Source organism: Carya illinoinensis, chromosome 9 (assembly GCF_018687715.1).
Source record: "Carya illinoinensis cultivar Pawnee chromosome 9, C.illinoinensisPawnee_v1, whole genome shotgun sequence".
NCBI classification, from domain to species: domain Eukaryota; kingdom Viridiplantae; phylum Streptophyta; class Magnoliopsida; order Fagales; family Juglandaceae; genus Carya; species Carya illinoinensis.
In genome coordinates this window covers 36,058,617-36,085,213 of record NC_056760.1, presented here as the reverse complement: position 1 = coordinate 36,085,213, position 26,597 = coordinate 36,058,617, and the positions used below count along the sequence as shown (strand labels likewise).

The 26,597-nt window shown below is 35.1% G+C and overlaps 2 protein-coding genes and 1 long non-coding RNA gene across 9 annotated transcripts; 1 reads left to right on the top strand and 2 right to left on the bottom strand.

Annotated features, from left to right (window-relative positions):
* Positions 1-716: 716 nt before the first annotated feature.
* LOC122276198 (MDIS1-interacting receptor like kinase 2-like) lies at positions 717-4,683 on the bottom strand. The gene is made up of 2 exons (XM_043085769.1): positions 2,558-4,683; positions 717-1,345 (listed from the first exon to the last, which is right to left on the bottom strand). Exons 1-2 carry the CDS (start codon positions 4,536-4,538, stop codon positions 951-953), a joined length of 2,376 nt encoding a protein of 791 aa, XP_042941703.1. The 5' UTR covers positions 4,539-4,683; the 3' UTR covers positions 717-950.
* Positions 4,684-8,785: 4,102 nt separating this feature from the next.
* On the bottom strand, positions 8,786-17,365 carry LOC122276212. 7 transcript variants are annotated; one of them, XR_006228795.1, is made up of 8 exons: positions 13,759-17,365; positions 12,897-13,132; positions 12,630-12,758; positions 12,308-12,343; positions 11,996-12,023; positions 11,042-11,217; positions 9,127-9,199; positions 8,786-9,018 (listed from the first exon to the last, which is right to left on the bottom strand). It is a non-coding gene; the product is annotated as an uncharacterized LOC122276212 (long non-coding RNA). The 7 variants fall into 7 exon arrangements; XR_006228796.1 differs by lacking the exon at positions 11,042-11,217 and having other exon boundaries at positions 11,975-12,023; XR_006228791.1 differs by having other exon boundaries at positions 9,127-11,217.
* Positions 17,366-23,499: 6,134 nt separating this feature from the next.
* LOC122276210 (thioredoxin-like protein AAED1, chloroplastic) lies at positions 23,500-26,526 on the top strand. The gene is made up of 7 exons (XM_043085780.1): positions 23,500-23,566; positions 24,281-24,340; positions 24,652-24,688; positions 25,234-25,313; positions 25,439-25,530; positions 25,987-26,047; positions 26,357-26,526. Exons 2-7 carry the CDS (start codon positions 24,287-24,289, stop codon positions 26,414-26,416), a joined length of 384 nt encoding a protein of 127 aa, XP_042941714.1. The 5' UTR covers positions 23,500-23,566; positions 24,281-24,286; the 3' UTR covers positions 26,417-26,526.
* The last annotated feature ends 71 nt before the right edge of the window (positions 26,527-26,597 follow it).

Here is a 26,597-nt window from a genome sequence, read left to right as displayed (position 1 = left end):
CCTAGACTTTTCTTGAACTCCTAGCAACTATCAACAAAACCTGCTTCCTGACTTGACTTAACAGTATTATCAACAAAACCTAGATCCATCACAACTAAATCCCCTTGGTGGCTTAAACAAGATCCCAGGGAAGCCACCAAAGAAATTTGGCAACAGTTGACTCTACAGTACTAATGAGTGAATTGAAAAACAAAAGTATAGAAGTGTTTAGATTATAAGGCCTATGTTCAATAAGATAGTTGGTTTAATGATCTTTATCTTTTTTGGCTAAGCTTGTCAAATATGAGTTGTTTGCCTTCAATAAATTTGTTGTTTCTCAGGCAGCAATGTGGAATTATAGTTGTAAGTCTTGGCAAAACTAGCATCTCATACATTCACAAGGTAATTAAGTGTCTCATCATAGCCTGTCCCCTTTCTCTTTTGTCATATATTTGTTATTGATCAATGATTTCATTTTTTCCCAAACGTACAAAAAAGTTAACGTTATTTTTACATTTTCTGTGACCTTATCTAAATATCTTTTCTTATAAAATTAAGATCGAACAGGAGTATCGAAAGACTCCATTCAAGGCTTTAAAGTTTTAAGCTTTTATGCTAGGTACTACTGTAACTAGATGTAAAATTTGTTTATTTCTTTTTGAGTAGGACAAAGAAACTAGGGATGATCCTAATATCAAAGATATTTTGAAAACCTGTTATTCATGAAGAAGAAATGATGAATCTGCTGAAATTCTCTATGAGATTTTATTTAATTCACTTTTATTTTATATTTGCACACTTATCTCATACAAACACATCGACCCCATTCTATTTCAATTTTCAGCCGCTTCGAACCATGAAAAGTCAGTACTTTAGGTTTATGGGGTGATTTGACTGAATTTTACAAATAATATTTTTCTTGAAAAAAGACTGAGAAATGTAAATCACACATTGACAACACACGTAACATCCTAACAATAAGCAAATCCTGATCCAACCATATATGTTGCTTGTTTCCTCAGTTGCGAGATTGAAACCGTAGTCAAGGGTATGACATTCAGCTTTTTGTGAGAGAGAAATTCTTGTGACACACATTTCATTGTAGGCCGAGACTTTGGCTGAGTGTGAAGGCATGCAAATGCTATTGTAGCGACGAGCAAAATATCTTGTCCAATTAGACGATTTGGAGGTGGCAGGCGTTGGTCTAATATTTCATTTAGCATCATGTTTTGAGATGATGATGATGATGATGATGATAATGAGGACAAGAGTTCTCCTGGATGCCTTCCCATTAATACTTCTAGTGCCACCACTCCAAAGTTATATACATCACATTTTTCAGTAACTATCATTGTGTAGGCAAACTCTGTCAAGGAAGAAAAAAATGATGAGAACAACTAAATAGGGTCAATGCCTTTTAAAAGGAGTGTTTGCAATTGAGCAGCATTCCATACAAACAATAATGGTCAGTAGCATTTTTTGAGCCATTTGTTTAACATGACTTCTCGTATTAATCTTAGAATTTATAGGTGGTACTGAAAAGAACTGAATATATCTATATTTATTAATGTTATTTAAACTATATGTTCTATATAACCTTCAAAGCATAAATTTTTACTCATATGAAGCCACACCCTCAAGTTCTCAACCACTCCACTATAAATATAGATTGGATTTATAAATTGAAAATTATATATCTAATTAAATTTATTATTTTTTTAGGAAGTAATATTATTAAATGAAAATGGCATATTATTTAAATATCTAATTTCTATTTGTAATGCAACGTCAACACTCGAATTATATTATTATATAAAAATTAAATAATATATAATTCAGTTAAGTTTATTAAATGAACAGTAATACATCTAATTACTTTGATAATTCTAATTTAACAGTAAAATATTGAATAAAGAGTAATATTTAATCAAGTTATCGATAATAATATTTAGTTTTTAAAATATATGTCTTTTAAAGATAAAGACTACAAAGGCGTGACAACTTCATTATATAATATTATGAAAAATAAACAAAGTTCACAAAAATGAGTTCTAGGGTCAACTATTTATATATTTTTTTTATTTTTTTATTTTTTGCATAGAGGATATAATTTGAATCTAAAAAATTTATAAATTTGAAAAAAAATGGTAAATGATGAAACTTTGATTATAGGAAGCTACAATATATATTATTGTATTATTGCTAATTGCAAACTATTCCTATATAATCTAATTAATTATCCACTCTCCAAATGTATTATTATTAAATAATATATGCGATTATGCTAAACATTTAAATAAAGAACAAAAATATCTAATTAAATTTAAAATTTAAGATTATTGGGATTTTAGATTATATTACATGTCTTTTTTAGTTTTATCAACTTCACATCCATTTAGCTTAATTGGTGATAACGAATTCATAAATTGTAAATTTGACAAAAGAAATAAAAAAGTAAAAAAAAAATAAACTTAAAAATTGTTTAGATACATGACTAATGGAAGAATTATATTTAATATTCTTAATTAAATAATTTAAATGACATTGTTGTGGTAGAAATAAACACTTAACAATGTACCTGGGGCAATGTAACCATAAGTGCCAGCAACCAATGTTTGATTGGAGGAGTTAGGATCAATAAGTTTAGCAGTTCCAAAGTCAGAGACAAAAGCTTGCAATTCAGAATTAAGCAAAATGTTGTTGGTTGATATATCTCTATGAACAATTGCTGGGATGCATTCATGATGCATGTAAGATAAGGCGTGTGCTGTGCCTTTGATGATGTTTACCCTCTTGCTCCAATCTAGTTCCATAGCTTCATCAACATTTCTTAGGACACAAAATAGGCTTCCCCTTTCCATGTACTCATAAATTAAAAATCTGCATCTTTTATGTACACAGAACCCATGCAGCTTCACAATATTTCGATGTCGAATCTCTGTTAACACTCTCACCTCATTTATAAAACTCTTACAGAAAACTGGATTCTCAACTTCTCTCTGATGAAGCTTCTTTAAGGCAACCACATTTCCACTTGGTAATTCAGCTTTGTAAACGCTACCATAACCACCAGTTCCAATGCAATGTTTGATGTCAAAATCCTCGGTTGCTTCAATAATGTCTTCATATGCAATATGTCCATCATAATTCCATATCGAGAATATGTTTCCATTCTTAGATTCTCTTAACTCAAGTTGATTTTCTTTGAACACACAACGAGACAAGAGAATACCTCCAATAACTAGGAATATGAGGAAAGTGGTGATGGGAGCAAAAATTTCTATTTTGGTTGTGATTGATTTTTTGCTTTTGGGACATGGAGGGAAAATCTTGAATTGACCACATAAATCTCTATTGCCAATTAATGTGTGGGATTTATGATGCTTATCAAAACCGTCTGGAATTTGACCCTTCAAATAATTGTGTGACAAGTCGAGTGTATGTATATCAATGAGGGAAGAGGGAATGTTGCCTGTAAAATTATTGTAGCTAAGATCCAAACTCTGGAGATGGCGCGCTAGTGCAATACTCCCTAGTGCAATGGGTATTTCTCCGCTTAAAAAGTTGTGACTAAGGTTAACATGTGTCACCCAATAAAGGTTACGCTCATGATAGGGAATGCTTCCAGTTAAGTCGTTTACACTAAGGTCTAAATAATTCAAATAAGTTAAATTATCCCAGATGAAAGGGATTGGACCGACGAGCATGTTCGAACTAAGGTCTAAATGGGTAAGATTTTCCAGCATCCCTATTTCGGGAGGAATTGATCCATTGATTTTATTACGACCAAGGTCTAAATATTCCAAATTAGTTAAATGGACCAGAGTGGTAGGGATTGGACCGACGAGCATGTTCGATGAAAGGAATAAAAGGCTAAGATTTTTTAGCATCCCTATTTCGGGAGGAATGGATCCATTGATTTTATTATGACCAAGGTACAAATATTCCAAATTAGTTAAATGACCAATTTTGGAAGGGATTGGACCGACGAGCATGTTCGAATCAAGATATAAAGAGGTCAGATTTTTCAGCATCCCTATTTCGGGGGGAATGGATCCATTGATTTTATTTAAACCAAGGTCCAAATGTTCCAAATTAGTTAAATGACCAATTGTGGAAGGGATTGGACCGACGAGCATGTTCGAATAAAGGGATAAAGAGGTCAGATTTTTCAGCATCCCTATCTCAAGTGGGATGAGCCCCGTAAGGTTGTTCCAACGGAGATGAAGACTTTCTAAATTTGGGAAGAAAGAGAAGTTGAGTTTCAACTGACCTCTCAAACCTTGATCAGATCTATCGATGCTTGTGACGCTTCCTCCATCGTTGCAAGTAATACCATTCCAGTCGCAAGCACTTGAATAATTAGTACTGGACGGCCACCACCCAGTCTCGTGCAAAGCCTTGACTTGTTCAATTTGAAGGGCAGATATTGATCTAGATGCTGCTGCAACGTTAACAAGCTGATGAAGTGCATTATCCAAACAGTTTCCGCATAAAAAGATCCAGATAGCCCACGCTACTATCGGTATATTGGAAATGGAAAGGGAGGAGGCTGCCATTTTTATGAGTAATGACCTATTAGTACTATATATATTTGTTCATGATGACTAATATATATAGACGTACGCTTTTATATGTAAGAAAAGATTCCGAAGCTAGGCCGGTGAAATAATTGAATGAATGATCCTGGAAATTTCCTTTGAAAGCCAATACATTCATATATTAATTTCCTGGAAATTTCCCTCAAGACTTGTGTATATATTAGCATGCGACGACTCATTGACTATATATATTCATGTATTAATTACAACGTCAACGTCGACAGGCCCAATTGGAGAATTGCTCTTAATTATTGTTTTCTAAATGAAATTAAAGTATATTAATACGTATGAACGACATGAATAAATTAAAGCCAAGTGTTTTTTACTTTTGAAATTCTGTAACTTTTAAAAATTATTTAAATTTCTCATAACTATGCTATACGTTGGATCATAAATGAATAAGTGTTCAATTAAATTGATTAAATTTTACTGATATTATTTAATTTGTTAAGAAACAGAGAGAGCGATTGGAAAAATGATTGCTTGAAGTAATAATTATTTGGTCTGGAGCTGACCGGGGAATCAAACAATAATTGAATGAATGAATTCTGCACTGACCTCGTCAAAGACTTTTCTCCTCTCATCCCTTAGCTTCGCCGTGTCTTTCCGCAAGTATTTTCTTAATACATTTATTTATTAGTTTCTTAGAAATAGACCCTCAAGACTTATGTATATTAATAATGCATGTATATGAAAAGATTGGGCAAGAAACAGAGCCTTGACGTATTATTTGGTCTTCACTTTTTAGTTTTGATCGATAACTTGTCGACAAGAAAAGAAAGGAACTCTGCACTGACCCAACCCATCAAAGACTTGTATGGAAAATAAATGAAAGTAAGATATATTAAAAAGAAAGTAAATAAAATAAAATAACAAGGTTTAGGAGATTCTTATCTTTTCTCCTTTGATCCCTTATCTACGCCGTGCCTTTCCGTGTATCTTTTCTTTATTTTGGATTCTTTCCCCCGACAGCATCTCACCAAAGCCTCCACTCATTCTCACCAAGTCTCCCACTCATTATTTCTCACCTACACCAACTCCGTCTTCTTCTCGCCCTTTTCTTTTCTTTTATCTCCTTCACGGATGATCAGCTGCTTTACGTCTAATACCACCGTCCAGCAAAACACGTCTTCTCCTTCAACAACCGATCCCATGGATTTAAGTTGCTTTGATTCTATTTAGGTTTTTCAGGTTTCAGAAAATGCCTGCTTTTGGATATATTTACAAGATTGCCATTAAAGCCCATGGATTTAACTCGTGCTGGGCCGGGTTTGATATATTTCCGAAACATCATTTTTACAGAAAATATATTAAAAGGATTATGTATAAAATTATTATTTTGAAAGCTTTACTTATTCTGCTATTTACTTTTAATCATATTTGAGCTGAAAGTGAAACCAAAGAGGTGAGAAAACATGTATTATATGATTACGAAATAATGACCAGTCCGTCCATAGGGTGTTTTAGAGACCTTGACTTCACCATGCTTTAATAAGAATCCTACTTTAACCATAATCTTGTAGATAAATCTTATTGTATTTTTCAATTATTAACATACGTAACCCTTTGTTTTAAAACCGAATTTAGCAAACACTAAAAACCTCAACAATGTCCTGAAAGTGAAACTTTCTGTCGGCACAGGGGAACGTCATTTTGCAATAAGCAACTTATAATTATACGACACAATTTGTGGGACATTTTATAGTTTTTAATTATTTTGTATTTTAAACTTTGTGAGTATTAATTTCAATGAAATACATTTAAAATGAAAGATTTTATATATATTTTATATCATTTTCCTATAAAGTTTTATGACGGTATAGGATGAATCGTGAATGATTTGTAATTTTATAACTCAAATTAATCAAATTTAACTCCAATTAAATTGATTAAGTTTTGTTAAGATAATTTTTGTGTCAATAATTTATTCATACAACCAATAATAAGATTTAATTAGTTGAGAAGATTGGGCAAGAAACGTCATAGCATGATTGAAAAAATTATTGCTCGACGTATTATTTGGTCTGGAGCTAGGGAATCAAAATTTCCACATCTTAATTATTGAGGTCAATGTAACGTAGTCTTTACTCTTTACTTTTTAGATCTGATCACTTGTCGACGAGTTTTTGTTCCCAAGCTAGCAAGTAGAAAAGACTTTCCACACTGACCCCATCAAAGACTTCGATAGATGTGGAGACTTTTCTAATTTCTGACCCAACTTTACGTTTTGGGAAAAGGTAAAGAATAGGTGATAGTGATGCTTCCTTTTGCTTTTTCTTGAATTGCTTTCAGCCTTTTCCTCACCTACACTAACGCTGTCTTCTCCTTCAACAACCGAGCCCATGGATTTAAAGTTGCTTTGATTCTATTTAGGTTTTTCAGGTTTCAGAAAATGCATGCTTTTGGCTATATTTACAAGATTGCCATTAGAGCCCATGGATTTAACTCGTGTTGGGCCTATAGTTTTTATGTTAAGAATTGGTTTGTGTTTTTAATAAGATGGGCCTTATTTTTACAGAAAATATATTTATTTTTTGATACATTAGGGGGTTATACCAATTGGTCTACTTGCCTTTGGTATGTATAAATTATGTATATTTAAAGGATTATGTATAAATTATTATTTTGAAAGCTTTAGTTATTCTGCTATTTACTTTAACCATATTCGAGCTGAAAGTGAAACCAAAGAGGTGAGAAAAATAAAAATATGTATATAATTACGAAATGATTAGAGCATTCTCATATGGTTTTCTATATTTTTAAAATATCTAAATTTTAAGAAATCAACTTAACTTTTTAATAAAATAACCGTTGTATTCGGTTCTCTATTTTAAAGTATGAGTTTAGGATATGAACACTGACTCTCTATATTTGGGAAGTTATTATTCATCTTCTAAATTAATTTATATATCTATTTTATAAGAAATAGTTAAAAATATAGAAATAAAATAATATAAATAATAAAAAAAAGATTATTTTAATTGAATAGAAAAAGAATATAGAATTGGATGTAGGAAGTTTTTTAAAGATGAATAAAATTTAAGAAAAATTAATAGGAAGTATGAATTTTAACTAAAATTTTAAAATGTTGTTACTTTTTATAAATTATTTTATAAAAATTCTGTTCATTTAAAACATGATTATGAAAAATGTTGTATGAGTATCATTTTCTTTTTCGTATATTGTATCTACTTCACAATTAGAAAAAAAAAATATATATATATATATATTGATTGTATTCGCTTCATGTTAATTGGGAGTTCGTTTTATATGCAAGGAGATGCGATGTGTGAATTCTTCATATGGGCAGATATATTTCATTTGCTAGAGAAGAATATTCATGTAAGAGATAATAAGGCTTGGAAGAAGTGGGATGATATATTACAGCACAAGTATGAAGTTTGGAAAAGGGAAGATAAAGTGAGAGAGAGCGACAAATCTGAAAAAACAAAAGCGAAAATTATTATATTTATATTGGGTTGTCACATTTGTAATATTGTTTGCTTGGTTCGGATAAATTCCATTTAAAAATCATGTTATATGGATTAGATGGTTTTTGAATGGAAACGGCTTGTGCACATAGTTTGATGAAAACCATATATATAAATTGTATGTAGTTAAATCAACCTATGTAGTGAAAACAACTTGTGCACTTCAATCGATTTGTAAACTTTAAGTGAAGCCTTTATGTAGTTATGTTGCTCGATTTTGATTATAGAATCTATAATTCACACGAGTTTTCTTTTATGGTTTTTGTTCTCTTGCTATTGAAATTGGGATGTTTGATCATACACTTAAATAATTGTTTTTTGTATAAGTTGAGTTGTAGCTTTTTGCTGCTTTTGCTTGTTGGTAGCAGCTGTTCATGACATATTGTTGTCTTGGGTTTTAGCTATGTACCCTGTTTGTTGCAGGATTTTGTCCTGCCTCTGTTGAATGTGTTTTGGCTTTCAATGCTCAAACAGGCCATATGTAATTTTCTCATGGCAACATTCCATTACCAATCACTATTGTTAACTACTTTTGTTTTCTTTTTTGGAGTAGTCGTGCAGCTTCCATGAAAACACATTAAGATAAGATACGCTCGCTGTTGAACAACTAGTATAGATGGGCCTCAACTTTTGGAACTTTTGGGTTATTCCGCAGCTTTTGGAAAACACATTGAACATAAAATGCTTTTAACAAGAATTTTTACCACATGTTCATGAAATAAATGCCATCAAAGTATTGATAAATGACTAATACAACTACAAGAACAGATCCCCATACTTAAAATCATTCCAGTTATACAAATACTGTGGCTATCTAAATACATAACATGAATGAACATTTTGAGATACAATCAAAATCTTTGCAAAAAAGAGTAACATCTTCAGTGAATCTTCTGTAATTCCAGATCTATAGTTGGAGTTGTAGCCTCCCATGGTAGGGCCATAACCTGCAAATCAGGGGATTATTTTTCAAAAGATTCAGAAACAACCATAAGAAAGGGAAAGGGAGAGAAAAGTGATTTTGTTTTTCATTAAAGATCAGTAATTACAATTACCTCCATAATTGCTATATGCTTTCCCCTCACACCCAACTTATAACTTTGGAATTACCTCCATAATTGCTCCAATCTGTATAAAATGAGATCAGTTAACTAGTGATCATGATGAGACAAGCTTTTACATATTAAGATTATTGAGATATATATGGTCTTTAATTACTTAAAGTTGGTTTTTAATTCTAAGAACCCCTTTACTTATATACTAAAAGCAAATAATTGAATATCAACCGATCGAATTCCTTAATATGGTAAACAAAGCATGAGAAAGAGATATTACAAAAAAAAAAAAAAAAAAAAGAAAGAAAGAACGATAAAAAAACATTATCCATGACCCGAAACAGAGTTTGAATCAACCCTAATCAGTAAAATGATATATATAGCGGGGAAGCATGCATAAGAAAAATTAAAGTTAATCAAGAGAGAGAGAGAGAGAGAGAGAGAGAGAGAGTTAATTTATGTATTTTCAGCAAAGTTTTGCTCCAACAATCCTAATCATAAAGCATGTCATGTACTAATTAAAATGCCAGTGGCAGTGGTGGTTCTCCTAGTAATTAGTATACTCAACAATTCAACTGAACTCGATTGACTAAGAAAAAGACACATTTCATGCTATCTCCTAGATTGTTTCCATCTACTGTAATACTGCCACTGCATGTATAAATTGTTTCCATCTATTTTTACTCATCACGTCATAACCACAAACTCCCATAGACTCAGTGCAGGCACAACAAGCTGCAGTATCTTCCTTCCATTTCACATCAAAGCCTCCTTTGATGGCTGCTTCAATCTGTGCCAGATTCCCCAAGAGCACTATAATTTGAATAAGTGCTTGCAGTACATAACTCTGTTTATCAAAGTTCCTTCAAGTACACATGGCTTTCACCAAGACCATTTACTTTCGCTCAAGCAGTTAAATTAGAAGCACACAAAGATGAAAGTAGAAGCATGATAAGACTAAAATAGTAGAAACCGAAGAACAATATTTCTTCTCCATGCCTCTGAACTCAAGTTCAAAGAAAAATGTTTTTTCTCCATACCCTAAGCCGCAATACTCATCTTATAGAACTCAAAAATCACCTCTCTCAGTACATGCATGCATGTGAGTGGGGTCTTCCATTTTTAATCAAATAGCTAGAAGCAATCCAATAATTTCCAATAATAATTCAAAAACAAAAATTAAAAATAAAAACTTAAAAAATGGTAAGAGGAGCCATCCTTCAGGGTGGATCACCCCAAGGGGGTCTCGTGGATCACTAGTGTTTTACACGCTTTACGACAAATGAAATTTATATACTATCAATGTACTATGCTTATTTGGGGCTGTACCATTCCTTTTTGGAATCTAAGTTCATTCCAAGATACTAGATGTTGCTTAAACAGAGGCATTTTTTAGGTAATGTAGAATTTAACCAACTGCCAAGAAAAAAGAAAAAAGCAAAGATGATCCAACTCATCCAACTATTTTAAATACAAAGTACATATCGAGTCTGTAGAGATTACTCAACCTTTCATGGCCATTTTGGTTGGTGGGTCATAGAACAAGCTAAAAAATAGGTTTGAAGTCATGAAGTTTGGTAAAACATTTAAATAAAATTCGTATATTTAACTATGATTCTATTTGTGGAGTTAATTTGAAGGGGAAATTGTGATATTATTACTGCAGGAGTTTCACTTAATTAGCTTTGTTGGCTTGCACTGAAACCCAAACTTAAAAATTCTATCAATTTAACCAATCTGTGAACATGAATGGTTGACAAATCTGCATCCTAAAATAGGACCTTCACCTTCCTTTGTCCAGATTGAAATAGATTTTGACATTTCATCTTAAAAGAACTCAATTAATTGTTACCCAAACACTCAAGTCAACAAAACACATATCCACTTGGGTTCATCTAGGAAGGAATGCAATTACATGGTTTACTAGCTGGGAAGTAGATGCTGATCATGTTTTAGATCTTGCTGATATTGCTGTTGTCACTATGTGTCTATATCTGTATCCGTACAACAAATTTCCTTTCTTTTCCCCCTTCTTCTTTTTAAGCCATGAGAAGAGACTAAGATCAACCAATCCAAAGTAGTGTAAGTACTCTGTAAGCCACCCAACAATACAGGTCATTATATTTCAGCAAGCACAAATGGAGCATGAAAGTACCAACTTAAAACTAATCACAAGTCCAAATGAACTTGCAACCACCATGAAACAAAGGTCTCCAATTCAATTCCATTGTTTCACATTATTTTAAAGCTATTTACAGTGCCTTTAAATTTGTAAAATGGCACGCAGCATCACCTCAGTTTTCACAAAAGGAGAGAAACGGCACAACAGTCATGCCATAAGTTTTCCCCAACCCACCAAATTAAGAGAGAGGGAGAACACTATTCGGTTTGTCAAAATCAAATGAATCCAAAGATGCATTTATATCTCTCCTATATAAAGAAAATATACCAGAAACTACGGTATGCAATTGGTAGAGAGCACTCAGACAAGATAGTTGTTTAGGAGTTCTAGTTGCACTACAGTGGCTAATCTGTATTTAAACTCTTAAGATATACAAGAATAAACTGTTGGTTTTCTTTTCAGTAAGATATAACTGTAGTGCCTCCTGAAATGAGTCTCGGGAGGCGCACTTTTAGGGATACTAAACATATGAGTGCTCTCTAAGGATGGGACTTCAAGCAGACTTGCCGTTGATAATGGTAAATGTCCACTAAGAATTATTCAGTTGCACTTACGGAAAGAAAATAGTTTGTCATGTTCTACACATCGCCAAAAAAGAATTCATTGAATCTTAAAGATAGAATCAAAATCCTTTCTCAATGCCACAAGTCTAATTATCAATTTCACCTTCCTGGACAACATTCTCACCTACTGTATCCTCAAAACCTTTTGTCACCTGGGGTATAAAAATATAAAAACAACTAAAATAAGTCGAATACTATGTAAGAACCACATCATGCACTAAACATAATATAAACAAAGGGTTTTCAGGTATTAATTATTTTGGTTTTGTAACATATGATACATTAAGAAAACTAGTTTAATAAGAATTATGGCATTTCTTAACACCTGAGGTGAAGAAAAGTAATGGAAGTAACATTCCTAACCCTATGGGGAAGGTTTGCTACAAAATTAACATGTAAAAGCAAGAGCCATGGGTGAGTTAACAGTTTGGCTTACATTGAGCAGAGATTCTCTGCCAGCTGAAATGTAGATCTACATGCAACAGAAAAATAATATTAGTCAAATATTCTATAATTAAAACCCAAAAAATATAATAAGCATGATCCAAGAAATATAAAATATTTGCTAATTAATTTTTTTCAGGTCATAGGTTCAGTAGCTTGCTTTCCTAGAACAGGATGGAAGAGTAGAAGAACAAACCAATGAGGGAGACAGAGCAAGAAATAATGGAAAAATAAAAATTGAGGGGAAAGATTTTTTTTTTTTTTTGATAAATATTGAGGGGAAAGATTAAAACCCAAAATATTGCTTTTCTAACCTTTTTCTCCTCAAGTTTGTTGTATCCCCAAATAAATCCAATCGTTCTTGCAGTGAATCAGATGCCAAACCCTCCCTTGTACATTTAAGATGGTAAAAAACTTCATATAGCAACTTCTGATGTCTAGACCTGTTTGTAAAACCTCATTGTTAAAATCAGGTGAAGGCATTGTGAAGGCAGTGTGAAGGCATCTGCTAAGAGTTATAATTAAGGATTTAGATTGAATAAGTGAACTGAAATATAGAATAAAAAAACAACTGATAGTACCTTTGTTATGGAAATTTCTTCCAAACTTAAAAACGTCTGCTCGTCGGAGAAATGAGGCAGCAGTTGATGCAGAATAAAAATAAAAATAAAAACTGATGTTAGTCACCATAATAAACGAAGTTATCATTCAACACCTGCTGTTTTGTAGCTCCTTTGACACCATTACTATGATTCAACCATCCATCATTTATGAGCTTGAAAGGTTCATCACGGGACAGAAAAGATGCAAATAAGTGCTGCCAAATAATAATTGGATTAAGACACTGCAACGGATATTGAAATGACAAAGACATTCAAAAACAATTCAGGCCACATTTTAATAGAAATGATCTCTATCAAGCCAAAGGGAAGAAATGAAAGTCCATATCTAGCATTACCTTTTTGCCTCCAGGGTAGCATCACAAACAAGGTCACTATATAGATAGATATCAGTGGAAAGCAAGAGAAAGGCAGCGTAGCATCACATATAAGGTTACTATACATATATATCTTTTTTTGTTTTTTTTTTTATAGTGAAACATTGTTTCATTCATTCATAAAACGGATAATTACAACTTCTGACCTGAAAATACAAGCCAAATTCTAACATTTTCTCGCTCTCTAACCCACAAATTTCTTTACGGCTAATAGGGTCTTGTCCAACGCCTCCAGACTAACCGTCTAAGAGACAGGCCTCCAGAGTTTGTACTCCACTCCATGGGAGGGAGAGTGGAGTACAAACTCTACAAACCCTAGGTCCTAGAGACAATGTTTCCTAATACTACCTAAAACAAACTAAATAAACGAAAATACATGAAAAACACTCAAAAAACACACAATACATAGAAAAAACTAAAAAAACACATGGACTGAAAAAAAACACCTTGGCCCTAGCCCAAACAAAAAAAGTCCAGCCTATTTGCAAGTGGGAAGGCCCTTAGGGTTTCATCTCTATCATTTTTGCAGCCCCTTCCTCTTTTTTCTTTCTTTTCCTACTGCCCCCATGCCCGAGCTTCATTTCATTTCTTTGCATACCGTCACCCACCACGAGTGAACTGCATCCACCACCATAGGTTGAGCACGCAAGCCCAACACCCCTCCACGCCGAGAATCTCTAGCTCTAAAACACTGCCACCACCGACAGCAAGAGGCATTTTCTACTGTAAAACTTCAACCTCGACTGCACCCCAGCAACCTCTGTTTTCCTTAGGGCAAGTAGAGCACCAAAATGCATCCCTCCGTGTTGCACCGCAACACCACTCACGCCTAGCACCACCATAGATGGACCATGCCACTCACTTCAAGGATCTCCAGCTCCATCAACGCTGCCACCATTTCTGCTTCACAGCAACAGAGTTAATGTTCTCACCCACCGCGTAGTTGGTTCGTGGCGGGATGGTCTTTAAAATGAAGCCTTTGGGGAAGTGGACTTGAGCCACGATGCAACAGCCATGCAAACGGATCCCTGTCGCCCTTAAGCCTCCATAACTACAACCACCGAAGGCCTTATTCTCAAGCACCTAAACAAAATAAAAACTGGAGAAAAACCGGTAAAAAAAAAAAGGAAATAACGGGGAAGGTGGGAGGGAGGGAGGAGCCGAGGCTCCCACCTCCCTCTGGGTAGCTTTTCTGTTTCGGGTTCTAGAGAGAAGTGAGAGCCTCTCTCTCTAGGAAAAATGTTTCACACGCGATGCGCCCGACGACTATACATATATATCTAGCATCACATACAGGTTCCCATGTATATATATATATATACATACATACTAGCAGTAGTGTAATGTGCAAGGCATGTTTTCTTAGTTGTGAAAAAAATTGTGGAAATAACATGTCTAAACTGTAAATACAGAAATTGGTTGAATTGAGAACCAATGGTTTAATTAACAAGATGGATGAAGAGATTGTAAGGACATGATAGAAATGCTTAAGAACATGGTTTGATATCCTACTAGTGAGCTTAGTCCATTGCATTGTATAAAATTCAACTGCAAAAAGCATTCAAAAAGATGGTTTTTCTATCCAGTCCAAAACCTTTAATTCAAAACAATTATTGGCATTCACTATAATCAAAATGTCAAACCCAAATCCAAGAAACTAACTATCTCTACCTTTGCAAAGTGGAGAAGGGCAATAATAATCTCATTTTCTACAATAATAACTATATCCCATGATTTGAAAAACTAGAATGGCATGCATAGAAAATAATCCACTTTAAGAACTCGAGAAAAAAATACCCCAAAATCAGAAATCATTACATTTAATAGCCAAAGACTCCTAAAAAGTAACACATCTCGTCCACCACCATTCCTGAAACAATCCAATACTGGAAAGAGCTGAACTCTCAGCCAATAACTTCCTAAAACCACCATGCCACAGATCCAATCCACAAATTTACATGAATTCAAGTCAATTCTCCTAACTTAGCACAGCAGAGAAAAATACAGAAAATGTTTTCCAAGATCATTTAATAAGTAAATATAGCTATGATGCAAATGTTTTTATACCAGGAGGGAAAACTACTAAACCCAAAAAAGCCAATGACACAATATCTTTATACTATTAGAAGTAACAACCTCTCCAAAAGGGACCCAACAATCTAATAAAAAAAATTGGACAGGAAAACAGAATCCAGACAAAACAGGAGACATTTTATGAAAGAAACATAACGTTGCTATGATAGATGCTTGACGCAAAAGAAAATTACTTCATACCTCAGCATGTGCATCAATATAAAGTGTGTTAATTTGAATCATCCATATTCTTGGCCGCATTTTTATATTTGAAACAAATTGTATAAAAACCTATACACAGTTATGTGCAGCTGCACAATTACATTTAACTTAAACTTTTCAATACAAATAGTGACATGAACAGATAACGTTGAGACTCTCTCCACAAGAATCAATGCTCACTAAACAATGACTTTCATCAAAGAATAAACATCAAGACTCGATAACATTGTTTTAGACATCCCAAATTTGGACCAAAGATAGAGCAGCAGGTGATCACGCTAAGGCTGCAAAGGAGAAACATGTAAGGTATATAATATCAAACACTATAGATGACATCGATATATATGTTGGTCTTCCAGATTAAAATTTATTTTGACAACTTGAAGTTGATGAAAGCAAACAAACGATGTTATTTGAGATTGATGCTTATCCTTTCCAAGCACCTTCACCAGAAAGTCTTCTAAAAGTGACAAAAATACCAGAATATGATGAAAAATATAATACAATTAACCATTCATTTATGATATGATGAAAACTAATAAGCCAACTGATATGTTTTTGATAAGTAATAAGCCAACCGATATTAAGAGTGTTATTGCAAAGTCTTTAACAAAAAGACTTCAACGGAAATCGTTACAGCTTTACAGGAATTGGAATGGCATCCAACTTCTGTCACTAGTGACTACAAAAAGAGCCATTTGTGAATTCAACTGTGCAACCAAATAAAATCTCATTATAAATAGGATTATCCACAAAAAAATATGAAGTCAATAACACAATTTGTATACAGTCCAATACCTGCAAAGCCATTAAGGTTTCTACTCGATATTTTTTATAAAGACTTCGCAATAACAGTAATAACATTAGTTGCCTTATCAATTGTCATAGCCATATTATCAAATAATGAGCAATTGTATTGTGTTCTTTTTACCATAATCTAGTATTTTTTTTGCTTTTATAAAAAGGTTTTCTCCTTCTTCACTTGATCATTTGGAAAGCCTTAAATTCAAGTGACATAATTTGATCAATTTCATCCATTTTAAAGCTTTACAAAAGAACTTCATTTTATAAAATCATCATATCGATGTCATTAGTAGTACTCAAGGTAACATACCTTACGCGTTTCTCCTTTTCAGTCTCAGCAAGATCAACTATTGCTATGAATTTGGCTCAAAGTTGTACCATAGTAATGTGTCAAAATATGTATTTTCAACCATTTCTTGACTACAAATTTAGACACTAAAAAAACATTCTTAGCACTATGTAAACAAATATAAATCTTTGTAATAAAAATAAACTCACAAAAATATAGCAATTTATCACGGCTCCAAAACTCCAGTTTCAACTTGTCACATGTTAAAGAATCCTTCCAACCAAATCCACTAAAAGCTTCCTTAACCATGTCATGGCATTCACCAATTCTTTTCAAAGTCTTCTATTTATTTTTCATCTTATTCTTTTTTATGTCCTTGGGAATTTTAGCAATTAACTTCTACACTACATTATCATAATACACACACACACACACACACACACACACACACACACACACACAAACACACAGAGTAGTGAAAAAGGACACCCAATAAATATAGCAAATGTTCCATGAAATGAAATTTCACAATTTCTCATTTGATGAAAATAAGTTACAATGTTTATAACATAGAGCTAAATAGCAATAAGGTGAAAAGCGTCTAGATGTGGGTTTCATGGCATGAAGAGGGGTGGTACAGGCTTCTAACAAAATAAAAGGGGTATCATAATTGTTGGAATACATATTGTAATTAAATGTATAGTGTGAGGGTATAATGGTCACTACTTGTATATGTATAGTTGATTACTCATTAATAAAACACAATACAGTTTTCTCTCTCTCTCTTGTTTATCGACTACATGGTATCAGAGAGGTGAGTGGTCGGTTGTGGTTGTACAACGGGTTAGTGGTGTTTTTCCGGCGGGTGCTGGTGGTTGTAGTTGGTTGTTGGTGGTGCTGTGAATTTTGGCTGAAGTTTCAGCCGGCAGCCCCTTTCGAAGTGCTTTTCCGGTGACATTAGGGGTTATCTCCGGTAATGGACACCGGAATCGAGGTCGCCGGCGTCCTCTGTCCACTCCGGTGAATTTTCGTCTCCATCGGCTGCCGGAAGGACTGTGCATCGCCGGCCGGAGGAACAGTCCAGGTATGTTTGGCTGCAAGTTTTTGGCTATTCCTGGTGTGTTTTGCTATCTTATCCGTGGTTGTGCATGCCCCCAATCTGGAATAAGAACCTATTCCTATTTGGAATAGCACTTGTTTGGCATCAGGGTTAGGAATAACTTATTCCGGGTTCGGAATAACTTATTTGCGTTTTCTGATTCATTCTTGAATCCGATACGCCCGAGACCGATACAGGGCCGATACAGGCCGAAACAGGGCCGAAACAGGCCGAAACAGGGCGAAACAGGGCCGAAACAGACCGAAACAGGGCCGATACAGGGCGGTTCAGACCCGAAACAGGCCGGTTCAGGTCCTAATTCTACTTTTCCAGACTGTTTTTGACCCGTACAGATCCGAGATTTGGGTTGTTAAGCTGGTTTCTATTTTTCCAGCATGTATTTGTTCGTTTTTTTGATCCATATTCTCGTATTTTCCTCCATGGAAGCTAAGTTTGAGTCATTATCTATTGCACCAAACGTTAACATGCCTATGACTACGGTGAAATTGAATGGAAAGAATTACATACTATGGTCAAAATCTGTTGAAATGTTCTTGAAAGGTAAGGGTCTTCGTCGTACCCACTTGATTGATTCAATGCCTGAGTCAACTAGTTCTACCTTTGCTCAATGGGAGCAAGAAGATGCTCAAATCTGCTCCTTGATGTTGACCAGTATTGAGCCTAATATTTGTGCTAGTTTAGTGCACTTTGACACTGCTCAGGAGATATGGAGGCATCTCAAACAAATGTACTCGGGTGTTGGAAACACAACTCATATTTATGAGTTGTGTCAACAATTTTTTGGATTGGAACAGGGTGCTTTGGGTCTAGAAGAGTATTACTCTAAAGTGATGGGTATATGTGAAGAACTCAAAATTTATCAACCTATCACTTCTGATGTTTCAATTATGCTAAAACAACGTGAAGAGTTCAACGTTGTTCGGTTTCTAGTTGGCCTAAAACCTGAGTATGAGTCGGTTCGCTCGCAAATTCTGGCAAGCCCACAACTCCCATCCTTTCCTGATGTGTTCTCCCGACTCCAGCGAGCCACATTATCTGGATCTGGATCTGGATCTCAGTTATCTTCTGACCAGAGTAATGAAAGATCTGCTTTAGTTGCCTCTTATGTTGCTCCTGGTGGGCATGGAGGCTCGGGTGGTAGAGGTGCACGTGGGGGACGTGATGCCAGAGGTAACCGTACTCGAGGTCGTGGATCTCGTAAGTGCACCCATTGTGGTCGCACTAACCACTCGGTGGACTATTGTTGGGATCTACACGGGAGACCATCTGGGTCCGCTAATCAGGCCATTTGCCAAGACTCTACATCACATGCAATGAGTTCCAACTTGCCTCCAGAGATGATCAGCATATCGAAGGATGAGTATGATCAGTTTTTAGTTACACGAACGGCTTCATCTTCCAGAGCTACTCTTACCCAACCAGGTACAGCATCTACATGTCTTGTCTCGTCTACCCAAAATCCATGGATCATCGATTCAGGAGCTAATGAACATCTAACTGGTTTGTCTCATTCCTTATCTGAGTTAGGTCCTATGTCTTTTCCCAAGAGTGTTACTCTTGCTAATGGTTCTCTTGCTAAAGTTACAGGCATTGGATCCACCAAGCTCACTGAGTCTATATCCCTGTCATCCGTTCTATATGCTCCTAGTTTTCCCTTTAGCTTGCTGTCCATTAGTAAAATCACTCAAAATCTTCAATGTTCTGTGACATTTTTTCCTTCTGTATGTATTTTTCAGGATCTCAAGACGGGGAAGAAGATTGGTACGGGGCATGAAACTGGTGGTCTGTATTACCTCGACGTCGAGCAGTCACCCACTCGAGCCCTCACTTCCTCCTCCGCTTTTGAATGGCATTGCAGTCTTGGACACCCATCCCTTTCTCTTTTGAAACGTCAAGTTAGGGATCTTGGAAATGTGTCTCCCTTTCCTTGTGAAGCATGTCAACTTAGTAAACACCACCGTGTGTCTTTTGTACCTCGAGTTGATAATCGAGCATCTTCTTCTTTTGCATTGGTTCATTCTGATATATGGGGACCATTCAACATTGTATCAAACAAGTTTCAATATTTTGTTACATTTGTTGATGACTATTCTCGTATGACATGGTTATTTCTGATGAAAGCAAGATCTGAACTCCTTTCCATATTCAAAGTCTTTCGAAAAGAAATTAAAACTCAATTTGGACAAAAAGTTCAAGTTTTGCGTTCTGACAATGCTAAAGAATATCAATCTAATGCCTTTGCTGCTTACTTAAGCAATAAGGGAATTGTTCATCAAACTTCATGTTCTTACACACCCCAACAAAATGGGATGGCTGAACGTAAAAATCGTCATTTGTTAGATGTAACTCGAGCTCTTTTATTGCACATGCATGTTCCTAAACGTTTTTGGAGTGATGGTATTCTTACTGCGTGTCACCTTATCAATCGTATGCCTTCATATGTCCTCGATGGCTCATCTCCCTTCTCCATTTTGTTTCCCTCATTGCCAACCTTTGCTCTTCCACCCAAAATCTTTGGGTGTGTTTGCTATGTTCATAATCTTGGCCCAGGCTTTGATAAACTTGATCCACGTGCTACCAAGTGTTTCTTTGTTGGTTATTCCCGAACACAAAAAGGATATCGCTGCTATAGTCCTGCTCTTCGACACTACTTCACAAGTGCTGATGTCACTTTTTTTGAGTCCATACCCTATTTCTCAGACACGTCTTCGGTTGTTGAGTGTGATCCTCTACCATTACCTACTCTAACCCTTTCTCCTCCACAGTCACCCACTATTACCCAACCTCCTTCAGTGCCTTCTCTTGTCCCTCTACAGGTGTACTCGCGTCGCTCACGGACCCCAGCTCCATTGCCTCCACCAACTTTGTCTCCGTCTTCAGACCCTGAGTTACTCAGTGCTTCAGAATCTCTACCTATTGCTCTCCGAAAAGGTACTCGTTCTTGTGTTACTCAACATCCGATTAGCCAATATGTCTCATGTCATGCATTGTCTCCATCTTTTTCATCTTTTACTTCTCAATTGTCAAAAGTTTCTGTTCCTAAGACAGTTCAGGATGCTTTATCTGATCCGGGATGGAGGACAGCCATGGAAAATGAAATGGATGCTCTTCACCATAATGGGACATGGGATCTTGTTCCTCTGCCGCCGGGAAAACAATCTGTTGGCTGTAGATGGGTATACACAGTCAAATTCCATCCTACTGGCGCTGTGGAACGTCTGAAAGCTCGCTTGGTAGCTAAGGGTTACACTCAAATTTATGGCATTGATTACGACGAGACTTTTTCTCCCGTTGCCAAAATTTCATCTGTTCGGGTATTGATCTCTCTTGCTGCTAATTTGGATTGGCCCTTATTTCAGTTGGATGTTAAAAATGCATTCCTACATGGTGACTTAAATGAGGAAGTGTATATGGAGCAACCACCTGGTTTTGTTGCTCAGGGGGAGTGTCGAGGTACAGTTTGCAAGTTAAAAAAGGCATTATATGGTTTGAAACAATCTCCTCGAGCATGGTTTGGGAGGTTCTCTGATAGTGTAATGGCATTTGGTCTTCATAGATGCCAAACAGACCACTCGGTATTTCATCTGCATAGTGATGCAGGTCATATCTTATTGATTGTATATGTAGATGATATTGTAATTACTGGGAATGATTCAGCCGGAATTGTCAGGCTGAAACAATTTTTACATGATCAATTTCAGACAAAAGACTTGGGTAAACTTAGATACTTTCTTGGAATCGAAGTTAGTTGATCTAAAAAGGGTATCAATCTATCTCAGAGAAAATATGTGCTTGATCTTTTGGAAGAAACTGGCATGTTGGGTGCACGGCCTATTGACACTCCTATGGATCCAAATCGTAAACTATTGAAAGAGGAAGGTGAGTTGTTTGGAGATCCAGGTCGGTATCAAAGACTTGTTGGAAAATTAAATTATCTGACTATCACTAGACCTGATATTTCTTATGCAGTAAGTGTACTGAGCCAATTTCTACAAACGCCTAGGGTCTCACATTGGGATGCTGTAATCCATATTCTTCGGTATCTTAAGCGAGCTCCTGGCCTTGGGGTGTTGTATAGACCAAATGGGCATCTTAGAATTGAAGCTTTTTCAGATGCTGATTGGGCAGGATCTCCTTCAGATAGAAGATCGACTACTGGATATTGTACCTTTGTAGGAGGTAATTTGGTTACATGGAAGAGTAAAAAGCAAACAGTAGTAGCTCGATCTAGTGCAGAGGCCGAATACAGAGCAATGGCTCACACTGCTAGTGAGCTGACATGGTTACAACACTTTCTTCATGAGATTGGGTTTCCAGCTCCTGTCCCCCTTCAGTTATTTTGTGATAATCAAGCTGCAGTACATATTACGTCTAATCCTGTATTCCATGAGAGGACTAAACACATTGAGATTGATTGTCACTTCATTCGAGATAAGATATTCAGTGGTGACATCTCTACACCCTTTGTGAAGTCTGCTGATCAACTTGCAGATGTGTTTACCAAACCACTTTGTCATAGTCGGCTAAAGTTTATTTGTTCCAAGCTAGGTTTATATGATATATATGCCCCAGCTTGAGGGGGAGTGTTGGAATACATATTGTAATTAAATGTATAGTGTGAGGGTATAATGGTCACTACTTGTATATGTATAGTTGATTACTCATTAATAAAACACAATACAGTTTTCTCTCTCTCTCTCTTGTTTATCGACTACAATAATAATCTTGGTCAAGATTTTATGACTTCTATTCCTTAGATTCCTTCCAAGTTTGTGCGAATGAACAGTCGAGTCTTTGAGGGGAAAACAAAAGGAATGTATATTCTCAACTACCCATTCCATTTACAAACTTTCAAATGAGGGAATGATCCCTCCTAGCTTGTTAAACTCCCAATCAAGGGGATGAATGAGATATTACATATTTTACTTCTTCTTTTTTTAAATCTCTTTCCCCCTCCAAAATAAGATGTAAGTAAGGCATAAAAACAACCAGGCTCCATTTGTTTTGAAGTATGACATTTATGTTACGGATACTGTTTCCAGCAAAATTCTTTGCAAGAAAACAACTGATTTTTTGGAATTTGGTTCACTTGAAAATAGTTGTTTTTTTCTTTTTGTTGTTTGGTTAGCATAAATTTTTTATATAAAATGTTGTTTTTAATTATAGAGTTGGTATTAATGCATCACATTATACTTCTATAATAACACTTTTCATATGAAAAGATGTACCTGAGATAATAATTTTCATAGTTTAAAAACTATAAACCATTTGGAAATGTAACAGGATTTTTGTGATTGTCTCATAACTTTAAATAATAACCTTTTCCAGTTTTCGGGGAAAATTCGAAGAAGTTTCAATTGATTTTGATACTATCCGAGAAGTTTATATATATATATATATATGAACCAGTTGAGAGTCACTTTAAAAGAGAAAGGAAGAAATCCAAAGCACTTACTTCACGTACCATTGAAAGTTTCATCCATCTGCAATGGGATGGAAAAAGAAAACTTCTCCCTTTACAGAAAATTTGGGTAGCTAATTATGGTCAAAGTTTTGCTGTGGACGTTTTTTTTTTTTCTTTTGGGTAATGAGCAATACCCAACATAGTTACACATTATAGTGAAGAGATTAAAAAAGGGGCATCGGGACATTAGGGGTATAGTGTGTATCTATATATGGTACTTGTCTTTTATTTTGCAGGTGTGTCTTTTGCCGCAAACGAGCTGATTATCTTGCCACCAAGAAGGTAAGTGTGTGGATGGACTATAGATGTCATGCGTTCATTCATTCGGCTATAACCTAATTTCTACTTATAAAAATAAACAAAATATTTGCTCCCCCATGATATTAACAACAAAGAAAGATTGTTGAGGAACATAAAATAGATAAAAATGTCGATGCTAATTAGAAATTACTGGATCTGTGAAGAGGAAAAACTTTTATTTTATATCACTGCCAGCTTCAAATCAATTGAATGGATGTTTCCAAGGAAGGGCAATACATAGTTATCTTTAGGATGAGTTCCTGTAGTCTATAGAAGACTTAATGACCTACTACCAAGGTTGGTGGCTCAATAGTTCTTGGGTTACACCTAAGTGATTTGACATGTACTAGATCATGAGCTCAAATCCGAATATGGATTCACCTTAGAATATTAGTATTAACTACGAAAGGATTCATTCAATTTCCTATTAGGGCAAGAATCTAAGTAGTGGTTCAAACTCGACTTGAAGGAGCGCATGAGGCTTATCTCCGTCTAGGCCCCTCCTGTTCGGTTCCCAGCAGGTAGGGTGCTACTCTGTTCACATCTTGGTAGGGAACCCCCTCATACCCTTACAGGTAGCTAAAAAAAAGACTTAATAACTTATTGGCATCTTCCCCTTTAATTTTTGTTGGTTTAAAACGATAAGTAGGAAGTGCTTATATCAACATAGTACTAATATATATGATATGTTGATAGGATATAATGGATGCATCAGGTGTGGCTTTGGTTGTAATTGGACCTGGAAGTATTGATCAAGTATGTACTGATGATTAATTGAACTGTTAATACTTGCTTGAGTAAGACTTAATAGATGAATTAAGGATACAATAATAAGGTGCTCGTGTATTTGTTGGGTGTCAATATGCCATCCTTGGAATAAGGGTGATTGTAAATATGTATGGAAGTTTCATGAGGAAACCAATGTCACTCTTCACATGTCTTTTAAGGATAAATATGTGACTAACAACAATATGCTTCACCAAAATCATTTTTCACCCTTTGTCCCAATTTTTTATCAAGGAAATAATATAAATTTTTGAAGTAATTGGTGGCAGTATTTTATGTAGGCAAGAGCAGTTATTGAGCAAACAAAATTTAAAGGAGGTATGTTTCTGAAGAATTTGTATACTATGTGAATTCTATTATATCAGCAGTGGTACATCAAGTTCTACTTTGGTTTTACTGTCAATGGACTAAAATGGAAACATGAAGATGAGATGGTGTCTCTGGCTCAATCACATGTGCACTTCTGGTTCCATTTTGTTTTATGTTTTAAATTTCTTGTTTATATTTAAGTTCTTACAGTTTTTATATGTTGAAATTTCAATTACTCTATAATAAAGGGGTCTGTGTGGATATGGAACCATTGTTTCTGTTGCCAATTGATGATGATGATAACAAGAATAATGTGGTAATAATGAGGACGAGATGGTAAAGGTTTGGTAATGGCAGCAATGTCGGTGTCATGCATGTTGTTGCAAAGCAGCCTGCATTGTGGAAAGACCTTACTACTCATCAAAGCATGGGTGTAAAAGAATGAAAGAGAAATCTTTTCAATTTTATGTTGTGGAGTCTATACTTCCCAACAGAAAAAATTGTAATGTGTCTTAATTTTGCAGCCTACTAATAAAACATGTTGTTTCTTTCAGAAGTTTATGCTAACCCGACCCACTCATCGTATGAGGCTTTACAATTTGTCTCAGGGGTTTCAACTACATTCACTCCTAAAGTATGTGAAAATCCATTTTTGGTAACTATACTAGTACTTGTGGCTTACATTAGATATTTGTGAAAATTAGCACTTTGTGATTGCATCTAGGAATTCTTAGTTTAGTTGTTTTTGTGACACTGTAGGCAGGTCTCAAGATAATACAATTATACATGGAAGGTTATCGACAAGACTGGAAGCTTTCATTTGAAAAGGACACTGTGACTAGAGGTGGCTGGTATGCAAAACATCTTGTTGCAACTACCGTGTCCATTTTTTTTTAAAGATGAGATGAAAGTATCCACTTATGTACTTTTCTTGAACTCCTAGCAACTATCAACAAAACTTGCATCCTAACCTGACTTAATGGTATTATCAACAGAACCTAGATCCATCATAACGAAATCCCCTTGGTGGCTTAAACAAGATCCTGGGGAAGCCACCAAAGAAATCTAGCAACAGTTGACTCTACACTAATGGGTAAATTAAAAAAAAAAAAAATATGAAGAAGTATAGAAGTGTATAGATTATAAGGCCTGCCTTCAATAAGACAATTGGTTTAATGATCTTTATCTATTTTGGCTAAGCTTTTCAAATATGAGTTGTTTGCTGCAAGGGTAGAATTTACTTTTTTCTTATTGATGATTTTTTCCCCATTTTTAAAATTAACAAGTGGAAGTTTGTTATTTCTCAGGCAGCAAGGTGGAATTATAGTTGCAGGTCCTGGCAAAACTAACATCTCATACGTTCACAAGGTAATTAAGTTCCTCATCATAGCCTATCCCCTTTCTCTTTTGTCCTCATGCCCAGAACACCATTAATCATCAATATGACCATTGTCATATATTTGTTATTGATCAATGGTTTCCTTTTTTTCCTAACACACAGAAAAGTTAACGTGTATATTTTTACACTTTCTATAACCTTGTCTAAATATATTTTCTAATACAATTAAGATCGAAGAGGAGTATTGAAAGACTCTACTCAAGGCTTTAAAGTTTTGAGCTCTTATGCTAGATACTATTCTAACTAGATGTAAAATTTGTTTATTTCTTTTTGAGTAGGACAAAGAAGCTGGGGATGATCCTGATATCAATGATATTCTGAAAGCTTGTTGTTCATGAAGAAGAAATGATGAATCTACTGAAATTCTCTTGTGATTTTATTTAATTCGCTTCTACTTTATATTTGCACATTTATCTCATACAAACACACCGACCCCATTCTGTTTCAATTGCTTCCAACCTTGAAAAGTGAGTACTTCATATTTATGGGGTGATTTGGAATGCTTACAAATAATATTTT